The sequence below is a fragment of the Chlamydotis macqueenii genome, chromosome 10 (genome assembly GCF_036417535.1).
Source record: "Chlamydotis macqueenii isolate bChlMac1 chromosome 10, bChlMac1.mat, whole genome shotgun sequence".
In the NCBI taxonomy this organism is placed as follows: Eukaryota; Metazoa; Chordata; class Aves; order Otidiformes; family Otididae; genus Chlamydotis; species Chlamydotis macqueenii.
Genome location: NC_141565.1, coordinates 19,309,752 through 19,327,683, shown reverse-complemented (window position 1 = coordinate 19,327,683; position 17,932 = coordinate 19,309,752). Strand labels below are relative to the sequence as shown.

The window sequence follows — 17,932 nt, the reverse complement described above, 5'->3', positions numbered from 1 at the left end:
TCCTCACGGTCAGCGCTAGCAGCATCTTCACATCTCAAATTGCAGCTTATCTCTACGTGTCAGCCTGCGCTTGCCCCAGTCCAAAGAACACGGTAACAATTCTGTGACAGCAGGATGCTTTAGGGTAGTAATTTCGTTGTACAGCTCCCACCAACACATTGCTCTGAGCTGCTTCTCTTCAATTGTTTCTTTTCATCGGTATTCAAATGCCAACAGTTTGCAGGTTAGAAGAGGATAAAAACCTAATGGACTTGCCAGTGGTTCCCACTATTTCTGTAGCATAGGTTTTTTGCACATGAGCCCGTAGACCTTTCTGATTCACAGATGTCTCAACAAACAGGCCAAATTTCAAAAGAAATCTCCATGTTAGACTGCAAACAGCAGGATGCGGGCAAACATTCAGCCTTTTCACCAGTTGCCTTTTTTCAGTTCTTTCCAAACTGTTCATTGTGTTTAGCTCCCTTAAAATTACAGAAACATCAACATTTCTCACGAACCCAAACTCAAATGAGAATTATTGTTTTGCAGCTTTATAACAATTCTGACAAATACAACCTCACCTCTTTCACAGCCCCTGGGTAGACTTAGGACTTATGGAAGAATTCATTAGCAATAGTGAGGAAGGAAGCTAAACATGAGTGAAATGCAAAGCCAGAGCGGGCTGGAAGTGCTCAAGACCTCTCGCTATCAGGAAGGACACCTCTGCTTGCCAAGGATTAGAAACTGTAAACCTTGTACTAAAATTGACCGCTCATCTTTGTTTTGCTGCTGCGAACAGGAGCTTTACTACTCCTTTGAGATCAGATGGATCTTTGTTCAAATTCTCTTCTCAGACTCGCACCTTCGAGCAAGCCCAGGAACATCTATCACAATAAAAGCAGCGCGCAGGATTTGTGAAGTTACTGTAGCGAAAGGGGAAATGGAGAGATGCGTAACATTGCATAAATAGTTCCCAGTACTTGCTGTGTGTACTTTTGAATAGAAGCTGAGACTTTTAAATTAACAGCCAGATCCCTTCCAGTTTCTGACTTTCTCTCACTGCTTTGCTTGCTTACTTCCCGCAGGTCAACGGGAAGGATTTATCTAAAGCAACACACGAGCAGGCAGTGGAAGCATTCAAAACGGCCAAGGAGCCCATCGTGGTGCAGGTCCTGCGAAGAACTCCACGCACCAAGGTCTTCACGCCTCCTCACGAGTCTCAGCTGGTAGATGTGGGCACACAGACCGATATCACTTTTGAACACATCATGGCTCTGAGCAAGATGAGCTCACCGACTCCACCTGTCTCTGTGCTAGACCCATACCTCCTGCCTGAAGAGTAAGTAACAGTTTGAGAAGCCCTTGAAAATCCTTGCATTCCTTAATGTGGCATGTTAGAAGTCATTCACAAACTCACCTTTACTTGCTGGTGAATGCGTACTGCCAGAGGCATCCAGGATTCATACATCATCGAGCCATAATTCAAAACATTTTCATTTTTTCTACATATTAGCAAGCCATTATTTATGTGAGTAATGCCACTGAGTCACAACATGGCCTCATAAAGCTCATTTTTGGCTGGCATTTGATGGATAAAGATATTGCTTCTTGTAATTCCTCTCACTGCCTCTTTGGGTTGCTTATGTTTTAACTTTATTTTTTATGGCTACTATAAATTTTAAAATGCTAAGAGCCGCTACATTCTGTTCCAGTGTATTAATTACTTTATTATAAGCCTGCGGCGATGTTACTCAAATAAATTATTTTCTAGGCCTAAAATTACTTACCAGTGCTGTCATGGATGTTTTAGAATCAAATTTTAATTATTGTTAATGGTAGTTTGATGCTTTTGTACTTACAAATAAAAATGACAATTATCTCCTGGCACACACACACCACGCCCTCACACGCTGTTCAAGAGGCAAATGGCTCCCCAAGGAGCCCATGCAAATTGCCTGTCATCTTGCCACGCATCTCCCCAGGGGAAAAAGCAATAGAAAGGATTCTGAACCTCTCCATTGCTGTGTATGAGACACTGTGGTCTGGTCAGTGCTGGTTTTGAGATGATCCTGTAAACCCTGAGAGGCAGTGCCAGTGTCCTGGCTGTCCAGCACAGCTCTGGAAGGGGATCCCCACAGAGCGCCTGGGCTGTGAACACCAGCACACAAACTCAGCCCACCACGCCTCTCCAGGCATCCCTGTCAGTGCTTCTAGGAAATACAGTTTGACTACGTGCAGGCACCAATCCTGTGCTGCTCCTGAGTGACTTTCACAGCATGTTAACATTGACACGTCCAGCCAGAAACTGGGCTCCTGTGCGCAATATCTGCCCCTATTCCCAACCCATTGAAAACTGAAGCTCAGCTGCACGTTTTATGGAAACGTTTAACAAAAGGCCAGTTTGGAGCTTGTTTGCAGTGAAGGGGCAGCAGCAGGGCTTAGGGCGCTGTGGAAAGGGAATGCTTATTCCTAGAGCACCTACAGCGCATACCCCCTGACATGCTGGGATTTCAACACCCGCGACTTTCCAACTGCAAAACCTATTACATTAGGAAAACAGCAAAGATTAATTCATGATGAATCTTTTAGGTTGCAATATTTCTGCATAAAACCAGCTCAGTCCTATCAAGTAGCTTCATATTGCCCTTTAATTGCCAGACATAGATCCCAACTGCTGGCATCACCAGTGGCCTTGGAGCTGTAGACGTTCATCTTAACCACACAGCCTGCCTCATGGCTGTCCCTGCCTACAAGGGCAGGCCGGCAGCTCTCAGGTATGCTTTCTCCCAGCACGTGCAAGCAGAGTCATTTTTTTCCCCAATGCTTCCTGTAACTTCTCCAGATCTCATTCAAATTAATCTAGCCTCCATATAGCAACTTGGGTATCTCGGCTAATTAGCAGATGCTGTTACGCAAATAGCCGCACACTTACAAAGAAACATGTATCTAGTTAACAGAGAATTAAAGGGAGTTTACTTTCATTACAGAAATAAAATTCCAGCATAGGAAAAAAGTGATCACAAGAGCATTATGCTGCTAAAACTTCCAAAGTACAGACAGTGAAACTGTCAGGGAGCAAAAGTTGTAAAAAGCAGCATGCCAGCAGTGAATGGCAATACGAAGTGGTGCACATTGAAATGGTATTTAGATCATTACGCACAGCCTGTTTCATCCAAATCAATCAATAAAATGTTGTTCATCCAAATAGCCGGATAGCAAATTATTTTTATAATACTTGGAAATTTGATAACATTTTATGTCTTTAAGGCAAAGTAAAAATACCAAGCAGCTAGGCAAGAATGATTTTACTTTCATATCTGAGCTCACAAGTAGATAATCTAGTATTCCCTGTCATCTTGAACCCTGGCAAATAGCTGCCCGTTTAGCTGGCACCTGGTACCCCTTACCCTGGTTGGCCGCTATTCTCTCTGTGTATTTTTTCCCCAAGTCAGCTTTGCATTTGGAGAAAAACCATTAATAAATGCTAAGACCCTTTACAAGTCTGTCATATATCATCAGGTGTCAAATATTTGAGAGTCCTCTTATAATACATGTCATTTTCGTTTAATACATTTGTTGGTGTAAATGGTACAGTGTGTGTAATAACCACACGCAACTTCTGGTGTGGCTGTTAGTCCATCGTGTTCATGACTATTTGCTGTAAGCTTGGAGTGGATTAAGATGGTGACTGAGTACTGAGCGCTGTCCTAAAAGATACCTTTTTTTCCCAGCCATCCATCCGTGCATGAATACTATGATCCAAATGACTACATGGGAGGAATTCATCAAGAAATGGACCGAGATGAGCTGGAATTAGAGGTACCCAGTCTTCAGTAATTATTTCGTTTACTGAAAGCGTAACATGATGTTAACGTGCACGTCAGTCTTTACATTGTATATAAAGTGAAAAGACATTTCAAAGCAGGTATTTGTAGTAACATTGCTCATTAGTTACTTTGCAGGTTGCAGACCTTACTGATACCTTTAGCAGTGTATTTAACTGTGCGCCACAGACTGATGAGCCACATCTTCAGCTAACAAATTAGCATAAATAATGAAATCATTGGTTTCATTAATTAAATTCTGTATAACTCTGCTGATTTAAACTTTCTGAAAATCTGAGAGACTTAGCAAGTTTGTTGATTTGCAGGACCTGTTCCACATAGACAAAGTAAAAATGTGTGAGTTCCCCTTAAATATTCCCCAGCTAAGGTAACAGATGTTCTTGATCTCATAATTTAGAAGTATTTTACATTTACAAGACAAGATCAGAATAGATTTACCACTATAATAAGCTGTTGCTCCCTTTTTCGTTACTGAAAAGTTACATGTGTATACATATAAAATTATAGATAATAAAAGTTGAACCAGTCATGAAGGTACGCAAGTCTCTTTTCCTGCCAAATCTTTAAAAATCACTTGTGGTTTTAGTACTTGTATATCCCATCAGAAGTTCATCTTCAGTTTTCTCATTCTTAATTTTTATAACCTGCTCCCAGTCATTCAGAGTACAGCATATAAATTGTGGGCTTTAGTTCTGCAAGACACTTGAGCAGTACTGACCCACTGAAGTGTTTTTCATTGCTTATAATAAATAGTAGTAAAATATCTCAGTACTTCTAAATACTGCCAGTGATGTCTGATCCAGCTAATCCATTCAAGATTATCAGTAAGTGAATTGTTTACTCTTCGCTTGCTTGTACTTCTGATTCCTTAGATCTTGGTCCCGCTAACGCTTATTTGTCAAAGCGAGCAATGCTGACCTGTCTGTAGGTCTGTTTAAATCACTGGGAGATTTATCAACAGCTTCGGTGGGAGCAGAGTTCAGTCATTCTACCAGAAAGAAGTTGTTCCCTTCTATAAAAGCGTTTGCAGGATCAAGGACGAAAACCCCATAAAAAGTTTGCAAGCTGTTCTCAAGTTCTGCAGATCTGGTAGTAATTCATCTCTGTATACAAACGCAAATCAAAGTCAGGATAAAAATCAAAGTGCCAGTAAAATAAATGCTGTTTAGCAGACTTCAAGGCCTTACTTTTCAAACAAGTGCCTTTTTTTTCTTAAATAAAAACAAATACAATATAGATTTCGGTCTTAAAGGAAAGCGTAGAACAAATCAGTATTTTCTGCCAGTGTCTTTTCAAAATCTATTTTTTTAGGAAATCTAGTATTGTGAATAAATTATATTGCTTCCATCAGAAGGTCAACCAGTTGAGCTGAAAACAGTTTGAACACATGCACTTCAGTAGCCAGACGTTAATATGCCTTAAACCACAACATTAATAATTTTGACATTGATCTAGTACTCGATGGCAAGAGGTGATCAGCTCAGTAACGCAGGGAGATGAACATTAGAGATGTCGCTGTAGCCTAATAGTATTTCTTAAAAACCACTACAGATTCTTGTTCAAATTGTAGAGGCTGTGATCAATGGGAAGGTCAAAGTGCTAACAGGGACTCAACTGGCTAGTTGCTTTGTGTTTGCCTTGTGATAGATACATTTCAAAAGGCCACAAAGGCACTGTTTCATTGACTGCAGCAGGAATGTCTAAAGTAAGAAAGCCATCAAGCCAGCCTTCTGTGTCTCTGTGTCCATAAAATGTGCTTTGAATTTAAATCAGAAGCTCCTCATCTAAACTTTTATGGTCTATAACTGACTGGTTCGTGATTTGTAACAAGTAAACAAGACAAGAACAACAAAATACCGAAGTTCACAACAAGCTTCTAATATAAATATCCATAGGAATAAATTTTTGCTGGCAGTACTGCCAAGGCACCGAAATTGTGTTCTCAGTTCTCTCTCAACATTTATCTTAAAATTGATGACTCAGAGGTAACTACCATATATTCCCTACTACAAAAATAAATAAATACTATTGCTTTTCTTTTGAAGTTTACGTGCCACAGAGAAAGAGGGACTAAATCCTGAACTGCTATTTTATTGTAAATTAAAAGTACATTTATTCTTCACAGAGGCCCAGCCAGAAGTCATTTCAGGTTCATAAAGGACAAATAATGTCACTCCAGCATCCCCCAGCAGCGTTCTGCTTTAATATGTTTATTCAAACAAGTCTGTCCAGCTGTCAGACGTGCAGCCCAAGTGAGGGCTTTCTCAGTGTGTTAGTTTTCTCAGATTACAAAGGAGAACATTCCACATCAAAAAGGGGGCTTGTTCTCTCACATTTGACTTTATGTCTTCACCCTTTCCTATAGGCAACTTGTATGTTGGTCTTGTTTTCTTTCTGAGTGGAGAACTGAACTGAATGGCTAGTTGAGACCAAGTACAGCTTGGAGATTAAAAACTACATGAAATGTTTGCTAAATGCTAAAAAATCTCCCTTCTGATACACTCACTCAATCTTGGACAGAAGCCTTCACTTCAGAAAACTGAAGGAGGACACAGCTTCAGTCAAATAGCTTTTTGCTTTCCCAGCACACAGGTCTCACACCGTGTTCCCAGCACAAAACCACATCATCCGATCAGCAAAAAATGAACACACTGAGCACCAAAATCCATGCTTCAAAGTTTGAAATTAATACTTCACTGCTTTTAGGAAACCACAAAGCTGAGTTCCAGGGTTTCAAGCTCTCCCCTTGACTGTACTTTGCTACTGTGGTTGAAAGTTTTCTTTTACTTCTCCAAGAATCTATTTGCAAGGGGAGGCGAGAGGTAACTATCTGAACATGAGAATCAGTGGGCTACATCGCAGGCACTCTGCAATTTTTATTCCATCCTGGTTGTAAGGCATTTGAAAGCATCTTTTATGTGAATATATTTCTTCTCAATGGAAACTCCTGCTCTGCAGGGAGCTGCACTAATCAGGGGCTTCTCAGAGCATTAGTATGTCTCTGCATACAAAGGACTCCAGCCCTGGCAGTCCTGCTCAGGTGATGACTGAATATGTAAAGGTTTAAAAAGCAGAACCTTCCTTCAGCTTCACAACTGTACTTCCTAAGACAAATATTTTTACGTTCTTCATTTGGAACAAATCCAAAAGGGGTAAAACATTTCAACTTGCTGACAAGCTAATACTGAAGGCTTGTCCTCCCTTAGTTCTCTGAAGGACTTCAACCTGGCCTTAACAGCTCCTACTGCATGAGAAAAAGTCTTAATCGTGGACCATCGGCCGTCTACGTGGCAAAGACCCTGGACATCCTTCAGGTTACCTTACTTGGGCACCCTAAGCCCCTTTTCATCAGGGTGAGATGCACTTTTCTTCAGGCTTCCCCAGCACCACAGACAAGTTAAGCTAGTCCAGTCGCCGTGGTCCATCAGAGGGTTCCCACCCTAGAGCTGGGCTAGCACAGAAACCTCCAAGTAGGTTTCTACTTCTCCAGGGCAAAGAATTTTACTAAGAAAACCTGGTTTATAAAATTTTTGTCTCTGAAAAGTGGAGGGGTGGGGTTTTTGCTTTTTGCCTACGTTGAAAACCACATTTATGTGAAAAGACAAATGTAAAGATCACTTTATTTAGCTTCGAGACAGCAAGAAAAAGATTTTTTCTCCTGCTGTACCAGGGTCAGTTGCCAAAAGGTACTAAGAAGGCCTCACGCAACAAAAAAAGAAATAGTTCTATGTGTTTATTTGCCTGATATTCTTTTCTTGGTGAAACCTACTAATTGAGTAGCAAAAAAGTGGGCCCTGTTGGTCAGGTACCTCAGAAGCCAGCACTGAAAAAAACCCACTGCTTTTTACAGAGAAACAAAAGGACAGAATACTTATTATGCAAGCTTTGGATAATGCTTTCTGAATGTCTGAACATTTTTTACCCGTCATTGTCTTCTTATTTCAGATTTCTACTGCTCATTTCTGTCTTGTTAAAGAAAGGACTTTGATTTTTATAAATTTGCAGGCGGGCCATAATTTTAAATCAGCAGTACAATAATTCAATAATCTGTTGCAAATGAAGGCTCTTCTGAGCTTATGGAGGTTAATTTGCTATTATCACTTACTCCTAATTCATTATTATGAGCGGTCGCAGGTATAATGTCACAGTACACGTTCATTTCTTCTTGTCTTGCTGCAAATGCCATATGGATTTCGGTAACTAGCACTTTGAGCCCTTCTTGGCTCCACATTTGATATGGAGCCAACAATCTTTCAGACAGTTCTCTCGTGCCGACCCTATTTTGAAATAGCATACAAAAACCTCTCTTGAACATCTCGCAAAATGTCACTTTACCTGATCTAAAGAAGCAGATTTTAATTATCTGTGTGTGTAAAAGTTGTATCATATATGAAGATTTTACATATATCATATTAACACAGCCCTGACGTTACCACACTGTGGATACCGCCATCGTCTGCTAACTCATTTCTGCAGATTTAGACCAGGACTTGAGTAACTTGAGGGTCTCCCTTCTGCAATGTAGATGGCTGATATGTTTCATAGTGTTTTATACAAAGTTCACGACAGCAGTATGAGTGCCGGTTGGGCACTAAATATCCTTTCATCTCAAGGCTGTGCAGTACACGAGACTGATCTGACAGCACAGGCGGGCTGGCAGGGCCTGGGGAGCAGCAGGGTTTTGGGAGCAGTACCGCTGCTGCTGTGCACGCAGCGGGAGTGCAGAGCCCCGCAGGATCGGGCCCCTGGGCGCTCCAGAAGTGCCGTGCTGAAGACAGAGTAAGAAATAGCGAGTCCTGTGGCATTGCAGACACGTGAACTAACACCTTCAAAGTTCTCTCAGCCCATATCAATTCCTAGGCTTTAATTAATTCCCGGTACAATTACACAAGCTACCATAATACCTGTACTTGCAGGTACTGATGTTCTGGTTTCCCCTTTCATCTCTGTGTGCGTTATACAGATGCAGCTCTGAATATGGAAAATAGCCTTTGCTTTGAAGGCTCTGGTATTGATTCTTCAACTCCAACTGGAATTGCACACTTTTATCTCTCAAATATTTCAGACTTTTATGACTATATAAAAACTTCACTGATGCAAAGACCCACAGAAAGCAGCTGTTCCTATCTTTAAGTACACAAAATTATCATATTTGGGTAGCATCAAACCCACTTACTCTATTCCTACCAAGGACTAGAGGGATTGTACCCAAGGGTAAGTCTGTCAACTAGAATCTGAATTTTTACAAGTAATTAAACATCTTCTGTAAGAACTTCTTGTTTGCTTTAGCTTTTTGCTGCTTTATTTGTGAGCGTGGTTTTTAAACAACATCTATCGGTTTTCCTTTTAAAATGTATAACGTTTAATTTACCAGATGATTTATTACCTTCTAGTATATCATAGATTATGTCTTGGATAGTGCATTTTAAATGTAAACCCATCCTTATTTTTTAATTATAAGGATGCACTTCATAGTTGTATTATGTTGGAAAAATGCCTACTATTATTCAAAACATGCAGCAGGTAAGAATGAAACCAATAGCTTGTTCCCTCCTCACCTTCCACTCCAAAATGTGCTAGCGAGTGTTTCTGGTTACACAGATCTAGTTAAATCATGGCCAAAGTCACCACGCTTTTTGTTTTGGTTTTGTGGGGTTTTTTAACATTAAATCTATTTTTCACTGCCAGTGTGACAAACAGTGTACTGAACTACAGCACTAGTTTCTTGCCACTGTTTCATTGCCGTGCTTTCAAATGAGTAAACTATATTAAAACTTTCACGCAGACATGAAATCTTTTTGGTCAAGAATGCAGGAAATGTGGGAATCGCTCTAGGCCTGAATCAGGCCCAATGCACAAATTTGCACCTCATCCCCATTTGCACCATGATTAAACCAGAATAAGCGCACTGGCTGCAGTGGCGTTCCAGGGATCAAATGAGATCAGGACTGAATCCACTTTGTCTCATCTTGTTTTTCTGAAGAATTTCCATCTCCTTTCTAGAAAGTACCGAAAGCTTTAAAAATCTGAAGAAAACCACTATTAAAACATTGTATTCAAAACACTAAGTAACAAAAGAGGGAGAAAAAGAGCAGCAGTTCACCATGGATACTATTGATTGAAACCATTTAAATACCATCTGAAATGTCACTGACATTTACAGCTACATTTCTTTTAAAAAGAAAAAAAAAAAAAAGAAATTACACATGTTGACAAGTAAATAACATGAGATTGCTGATCTTGGCAGCTGTCATCTAGACATACCAATAAATTATTCATGTCTGCTTGTTTTATTGTCTTGCCCCTTACAAATGGCACAGCGCGGGTCAAAACAGAGAGACATTCAGAAATAATGAGTCGCGTTATCAGGACTTTTCTACTGGAACGGACGGGTCCAAGCACAAGTGTGTGGTTCAGGGTCTGCCCTTGGGCTGGAGCAGCCCTCAGATCCCACATGGGCCGTGTCCCTCTGTCTGGTCCCAGTCTTTCCCTTCCCAGCAACGGGGCTGGAACCCCACAGCCACCTCCTCCATCTTGCCTGGTGGTAGCTGCTTTCAAAGCCTTGCTCACTGCCAAGCACTCCTCTAAGGGGAGTAAAACACAGCTACAGTTGCTGCTACACCTCTACCTATGAGCAAACATCCTTTCTGCCTACGGCAGCATCCTCAGGACTGACATAGCAGTTGCAATAAGCCATCTTAAATTAAATGGCAATGGTTTTTAACTAGAAGGAGGCAGATTCAGACTGGATATAAGGAAGAAATGTTTTACACTGAGGGGCGTGGAACACTGGCCCAGGTTGCCCAGAGAGGTGGTGGGTGCCCCATCCCTGGAAACATCCAAGGCCAGGTTGGACAAGGCTCTGAGCAACCTGATCTGGTTGGAGATGTCCCTGCTCCTTGCAGGGGGGTTGGACCAGGTGGGCTTTACAGGTCCCTTCCAACCCAAACTGTTCTATGATTCTATAAATATCTCCATGACTAACAAGAGCACTAGAATGATAAGTCATGACCTGCTGAAACCAAACCCTCGCACAATATTGAAGTGCTTATTATATTTCTATTACCAATACCAAATGCTTTGCCGACAATATATTGATCTTAACTCACACTTTGGAGAAATTTATTATATCATTTCATGAAAATTGCACAAGTTAAGGCAATAGAGTATTATATTTTTCTCTGAAAAGCCAGAAAATTTACCTGTTTAAAAGGAAATATATATCAGCTGTGGCAGATATTGAAATCATACTTTATAAGTATTTTAGCATTTGAAGTCTTAGCACTACATGAAATATAGGTAATTTTTCTTCTTTAAGATCAATAAGAGGTCTGTTGTCAAGATGACTTCATATTGATTGAAGGGTCAAAAATGCCCCAGGTATTGATTTTCTGCATATAACCACGTTTTGCTCAGTAAGTTAACCTCGTCTACAAGTGAAATGAAAAGAGATCCACTATATCACTTAAGCAAAATATTTTCATTGTATTTGAAAAATTGCTTCCATCAGTCACCAGTGTCTCACTGACAGTGTATTTTCTTTTCCTTTTTCTAAATCTTAGGAAGTAGATTTACACAGGGTGAACAGCCAGGACAAGCTTGGCCTTACTGTCTGCTACAGAACGGATGATGAAGATGACATGGGTATTTATGTGAGCGAGGTAAGATTGAGCTGATTTCCATAAGATACAATTTGTCTTTCAAACTGCTGTGTTGGGCATTTAAGACATTTGTCTTCTGTCCATACCACGTTCGAAAAACAGCCAGAACGCAGTAATTGGAAGAAATCAAATTATTTTTCCTTCTCTCTAAACTGAGTAAAATTCTGCATCCACTGAAGTCAGACTTTGTTACTTTAACATTTAGTGTTCATTTTTCCCTTAACACAGTCTCAGCATTCAATTTTAGATGATGTTTTCAAAATATTTTTAATATATTCCCCCTTTAATTTTTATTCTCAATTATTCCAGAAAAAAGATAAATGGGGAAGAAAAAACCCACACATTTTTATTTGCAAGGAGTTGCGGTCTGTTTGTCTCTTTACCCCTTTCATGAAATAAGTAGCATTTTATACATAAACTTTTTATCATGCAGATCCATTAGTAGCTGTAGTTGGGGAAAGAAACTCTTAATTAAAACTAAAATCTTCCATTAAAATGCATCACTTAGGGCTTAATCCTTCCTGTTCTGTATGCAAAAACTAGTTCTAATCAGAGCACTGTTGTAAAGCAAAATGTTAAATTATGAGGTGGCTGGGTATCATGCAAACATGATAAACCTACATTCTTTGAAGACACATCGCAGGAAGAAGTGTTTTGGGTTTGACTTGATCATTTTCATTTGCATTCCACTTCGTCTGATATAAGCAAGGAAAAGTCCCATTATCAGCAAGCAAGACGTAACAATCGCAGATACAGCACTGGCTGACAGTATCAGTCATGTTACCAATACTGGATTTGCAACGGGAAGTAAGTACTGAGCTCTCAAACCTCCAAAGCGCTCACAGTTCTCTTCCTTTGTAGATTGATCCCAACAGCATTGCTGCAAAAGATGGGCGGCTCCGAGAAGGGGATCGCATTATTCAGGTACGTATGTAAATAGTTGAAAGTCTGCTGCAATGTCTTTATTTCAGTATAATTTTTTACAAATAATTCCCTTCAGACTGCTATTCAAAATGCTTCCTTTTAACTTTCTGAGGATATTTCCCTTTCCTCTGCCATATTTCAGTCAGATTTTGATAGTCCTGGCCAGGTAAAGCCCTATATGGGCCCTACTCTGCAGGCTAAGCATTTTGTCAGCAGATGCCGTGTTTCCAGCACATATTCTGATACGCTTCCAATTTTTAGTCTTCCTTCTATCAGAGAAACCTTCTATTTTGACCCAAGTAATTATTCCTCTTCACAGAATCTCTCCAGGCAGCCCTATTTATTCACAGACCCAGTGTTATTATTCTACTCCTGCCCAACTCTCCTTCTCCAGTTTCTGTCCTCGTAACAAGGCTCTGCACATCGCATGCAGAGGTGTGGAACAGCTCCACGTGTCCAAACCAACACACTTGCCCAACATTTACCTGAACAACGCGGCTGGAGATGTGAACAGGAACAGTGCCTGGCCTGTGCTGTGCCGGGATCTCTCTGGCCATGAAGTTCTGTAGAGCTCATCTCAGCAGCATTTAAGTATCCCTATGAAAGGGTTTTATTCTGTCGCTCTTTCCTTTAAAGATCAATGGCATAGAAGTACAGAACCGAGAAGAAGCCGTGGCACTTCTCACCAGTGAAGAGAGCAAGAATATCTCCTTACTTGTTGCAAGACCAGAAATTCAGGTACTGTAGCAACAACAAACAACTCCTCTGAGCTTAATTAGAAGAGTTGCTGTCTTGTAGAAAACAGTTAGCATCTTTTGAAGAATTGTAACATACCTAAACTACTAGATCTACCTAAAACCATATTACACAGTTTGACTGGACATATACATGGTCTAAAATAATGGAATTCAGCAGTCACAGTACTTAGATATAAGTTTTATATTAAAGTTCAATTTTTAAGACGTTCAGGGATTTATATATGCTGCAATGCCATTACAAACATCAGTGCAAGGTATTATGGATGGTTTCAGGCCTCAGCTTTGAAGAACATACTGAACTCTAATTCCTATAGCTATTGATTATTCATTCATTAAAGCACCTATTATTTAGCCCTTTATACACCATCTCTTAATGTATTTAAATACTGTCAAGAAGCACCTTCAGCTGTAATAAAAGACTGAACCAGCTCCCTTTGTAGAGCAGGGATTAGCACAACAAAGATGTTGAACAAACAGCCATAAGCACAATTATTTGATCCATCTGCTCCTCGTGCGGGGAGAGCAGCCCTTGCCAATGCACCTGCAGACACAGGGTCAGGCTCACAACTGTCCTGTTAGCCTGGATGTTTCTGATCTTTCCCTTGGGGATAATTGAGGCTGGGAGTAAAAAAAAAGTCTTACAGACCCCTAGCCAACAGTTTTCCCCTGGCCCTTGATGCTGCCTTGCAAGTGGTGTGTTCAAGCTTTGGGCTCTGGAGTGTTTTTATACATCCTAATCAAGTCACTCACAAACCAGCCCCAACTCTTAGAAATATTCCCATGGATGAAAAGGCTGGGCTTGTTTCATCTATAAAGGGCTGTTGAAGATGAAACTATGCTGCTGGAGGCTGCTGTGGGAGGAGGCAGGACAGTCAATACCCTCACTTGGCACAAGGAGGTGTGTGCTCCTTCCCAGGACACAGCTCCACTGTCACAGGAAGGAATCTCCTAAGATTTCCCAATTGCTTTCCACAAAGAAAAAATACAATTTATGTCAGTCTTCATTTTTTTGACAACATTTGGTTTTATTTTCTCTCCCTCTTCCCATAGCTGGATGAAGGATGGATGGACGATGACAGAAATGATTTTCTGGATGACTTGCACATGGACATGTTAGAAGAACAGCACCACCAGGCAATGCAATTTACTGCCAGCATGCTTCAGCAGGTACTGCCATTCTGTCGTGCAGTAGTGTCAAAACTTCACATTGCCCTCAATATTCCAATATTGAGCTTGACTGGATACACTTAGTGTCACGAATGAGGATCAAGGCAAAAGGACTTTCTGTAAAATCAAGATATTACGTGACTATCTACAAACTTCATTTTGGGGACAGAGGTTGGACAGAGAAGTACAGCCTGGGTGTATGGTAGATACAGCAGGCAAGAGAGCTAACTCAAAATCTCTTATTTCATACACATTCACATACTGAAAACAGCCTGCCCTTCTGAACCCTTAAAATCCAAATGGAGAACTAAGGCAACTGACTGAAATAAGGTCTATATATGGGGAGAAAGGTGAAGACAAAGTTTTTACATAGCAAAGTTTATGCAGGGCCACAGATTTGGACCTGGACCCTGTTGTTCTGCCATGATTAATGCAATCATACAAGTTCATGAACAGTATTTCAGTTTTTGTCTAGAGTTGTTTCTAGAATTTTATAAAACTCTACATTCCCTGTGGGATCCACATTTTCTGAAGGGATATATTCTCACTTTGGCACTGTAGCAGAACTGGATACTTTAATGCACCTAAGTGGGAGAAGCAGCATTTTGAAAGTGTGTCTTCTGCTGCTGTTGCTATATATCTGAAAAACAGACCTCAGTTTCTTCTGAAAAGGTCACTTGCAGGAGGCCATGGCTTTGGTCACCATTTCTCTGAGCTTTTAGTAAGATTCTTTCCAGACAAATAAAAGACAAAGATGCAGAATTTGTAACAGGTGGCAGATTAAGAAAACTATTAAATAATAAACACCCCGAGATATTTTATGCCCTTGCAATAATTTCTTTTTCTGTCTTTTGATTTCTGCTATTAGAAGAAGCATGAAGAGGATGGAGGTACCACAGACACAGCCACTATTTTGTCTAACCAGCACGAGAAGGACAGTGGCGTGGGGCGCACGGATGACAGCACTCGCAACGATGAGAGCTCCGAGCAGGAAAACAACGCGGATGATCACACCACCTCCTCCAACACTTTAGGGAGCCAGAAGAAGCTGATGTACAGTCACGACACCCTGGGAAGCGGCGATATGCAGTTCAGCAATGAATCGTTTATCTCTGCCGACTGCACAGACGTCGACTTCCTTGGCATCCCCGTAGACGAATGCGAGCGATTCCGGGAACTGCTGGAACTGAAGTGCCAGGTGAAGTCTGCCAATCCTTACAGTCTGTATTATCATAACAGCACGCTGGATATGAGCAAAAGTGACCAAGAAAGCGTTGACAGAGAGCTGGAGATGCTGAACGAGGAGCTACGCAATATCGAACTAGAATGCCTGAATATCGTGAGAGCTCATAAAATGCAGCAGCTGAAAGATCAGTACCGGGAGCCCTGGATGCTACATAACAGCGGGTTCCGAAACTATAACACAAGCATCGACGTTCGCAGGCACGAGCTCTCAGACATTACAGAGCTCCCCGAGAAGTCTGACAAGGATAGCTCGAGTGCGTATAACACAGGCGAAAGCTGCCGAAGCACACCACTCACGCTGGAGATCTCCCCTGACAATTCGCTGCGCAGAACTGCAGAAGGCATTAACTGTCAAGGTAATGAGGGGGCAGTGGCATATAATGTCTCCCAGAAGAATGTATTTGCTAGCTCAGAAAGTCATGAATCCAGCACTGGGAAATGCCATGCCTCTGCGAAAGATCCCGACCTTGGCAAGCAGCTGGAAAGCAAGGAGAAAAAAGCCAGTGATGTAAGCAAAAGCCCTGCTCATGGTCAAAAACCTTCTGGCTCCTACGTCTCCCCGTACCATCATTCTCCGTATAAGCATGCTCATATTCCTGCCCACGCACAGCACTATCAAAGCTACATGCAGCTGATCCAACAGAAATCAGCGGTGGAGTACGCACAGAGCCAAATGAGTCTGGTAAGTATGTGCAAAGACTTTAATTCAGGCCAGAGTGAACCAAGGATGGAGTGGAAAGTCAAGGTCAGAAGTGACGGGACCCGCTACATTACGAAGAGGCCAGTCAGGGACAGGCTGCTGAGAGAACGTGCCATAAAGATTAAAGAGGAGCGCAGTGGTATGACTACCGATGATGATGCGATAAGTGAAATGAAGATGGGCCGTTACTGGAGCAAGGAAGAGCGGAAGCAGCATTTGGTGAAAGCAAAGGAGCAGAGGAGGCGGCGTGAGTTTATGATGCAGAGCAGGTTGGATTGCTTAAAGGAACAGCAAGGTGCAGAAGAAAAGAAGGAGATGAATATCATTGAACTGAGTCACAAAAAAATGATGAAGAAGAGAAATAAAAAAATATTTGACAATTGGATGACAATCCAAGAACTGCTAACCCACGGAACAAAGTCACCAGACGGCACACGGGTGTACAATTCCTTCCTGTCAGTGACTACTGTATAATCACCCTTGCTAAATTATGTACATAAACACTACCATTGGTGTAGAAATCAATGCCTCGTTCAATGTGGCAAGATTTTTGTATATAAGATACAGTCATCAAGTTTATAGTTCAAATACTGAACTCTACAACTGTGGGTGCCAGGATCTCCATTATGACATGGAGAGGAAGCTTGCCCATCTCATTCAAAGGCAATATTAGCAGTGCTTTTTGGAATACCAATTGTACTTTTTTACTTGTTACCTTTTACATGAAGCATTTAAATATCAGAAATGTATTAACCATACTTACACAGGTAATTTGCTTAAACTATATTCATATTAAAAGGTACCCATGCTTTTCTTTACGTAAAAAAAAAAAACAAGAGGAACTGCACATACAAATTTTTTGTGAAACCATATTTTGTGATATTATTTTGCTGTTGTTCACTTCTACACAGAGTGCTGTTTAACAATATTTAGCTCAAGGTTTAAACTCTCTTTTAATATTTAACATTTATCAAACATCAGTTTTAGAGTTATGCTCAACATTTAAACATTTTTCTTTTTAAGGTTTCTGACAAAAGAATATAGGTTTCACCTGAAAAGCCTGAAGCAAAGTACACGATACTGCAGCTTTAAAGGATTTTAAAGCATGTTTGCAAGTGTTGCAACCTATTGAGGAAATGTGCATGTACAGCTAATTTGTTTATATAAGACAGTTTGTGGAATTTGAAGAGCCCATGGTAGTAACTGTTTGCTTTATAGATTTGAATGTATTGAATTATAAAAGCAGTTTCATGAAATCATCATTAGCTACAAACGTTAACAAGTAAAATGAAGTAAAATAAATTATTGTTTTATATTTCAAGCTATTTTAAATTCTTTTGGCTCCCTTCTGGTTTCACCATGTAAAGTACTCTTTTCTCAGGCGTAGCTCCTGTGCTGCAGCAATGCCCGGGCAGCCTACCAGAGTCAAACCTCCCAGGAAAATCGCTGTCCTGCCTTTGAGGGGAGTTTGGATTGAGGTTTCTTAGTGGTATATAAAGCTCACCTACAAATTCAGTGTGGGTTTGCATTAAAAACAGACAATACATACATTAAAAGAGATGGTGAAAGAGACAAAAACTAAATGTTAAAGAGGTATCAAACTCCTTTTCTTGTTTTCTATTTCTAATTAAGAATTCAAATATAAATTGGAAT

General features: G+C 40.7%; 1 protein-coding gene across 2 annotated transcripts in view; it reads left to right on the top strand.

Annotated features, from left to right (window-relative positions):
• Positions 1-17,604, top strand: part of PDZRN3 (PDZ domain containing ring finger 3) — a 139,936-nt gene extending 122,332 nt beyond the window's left edge. For both annotated transcript variants that reach the window (XM_086755778.1, XM_086755779.1), the window contains 7 exons: positions 1,065-1,318; positions 3,711-3,798; positions 11,387-11,485; positions 12,347-12,409; positions 13,046-13,147; positions 14,218-14,334; positions 15,203-17,604. In XM_086755778.1, coding sequence (XP_086611904.1) covers positions 1,065-1,318; positions 3,711-3,798; positions 11,387-11,485; positions 12,347-12,409; positions 13,046-13,147; positions 14,218-14,334; positions 15,203-16,753 — 2,274 coding nt within the window. In that variant the 3' untranslated portion in view covers positions 16,754-17,604. The remainder of the gene's footprint in view (positions 1-1,064; positions 1,319-3,710; positions 3,799-11,386; positions 11,486-12,346; positions 12,410-13,045; positions 13,148-14,217; positions 14,335-15,202) is intronic.
• The last annotated feature ends 328 nt before the right edge of the window (positions 17,605-17,932 follow it).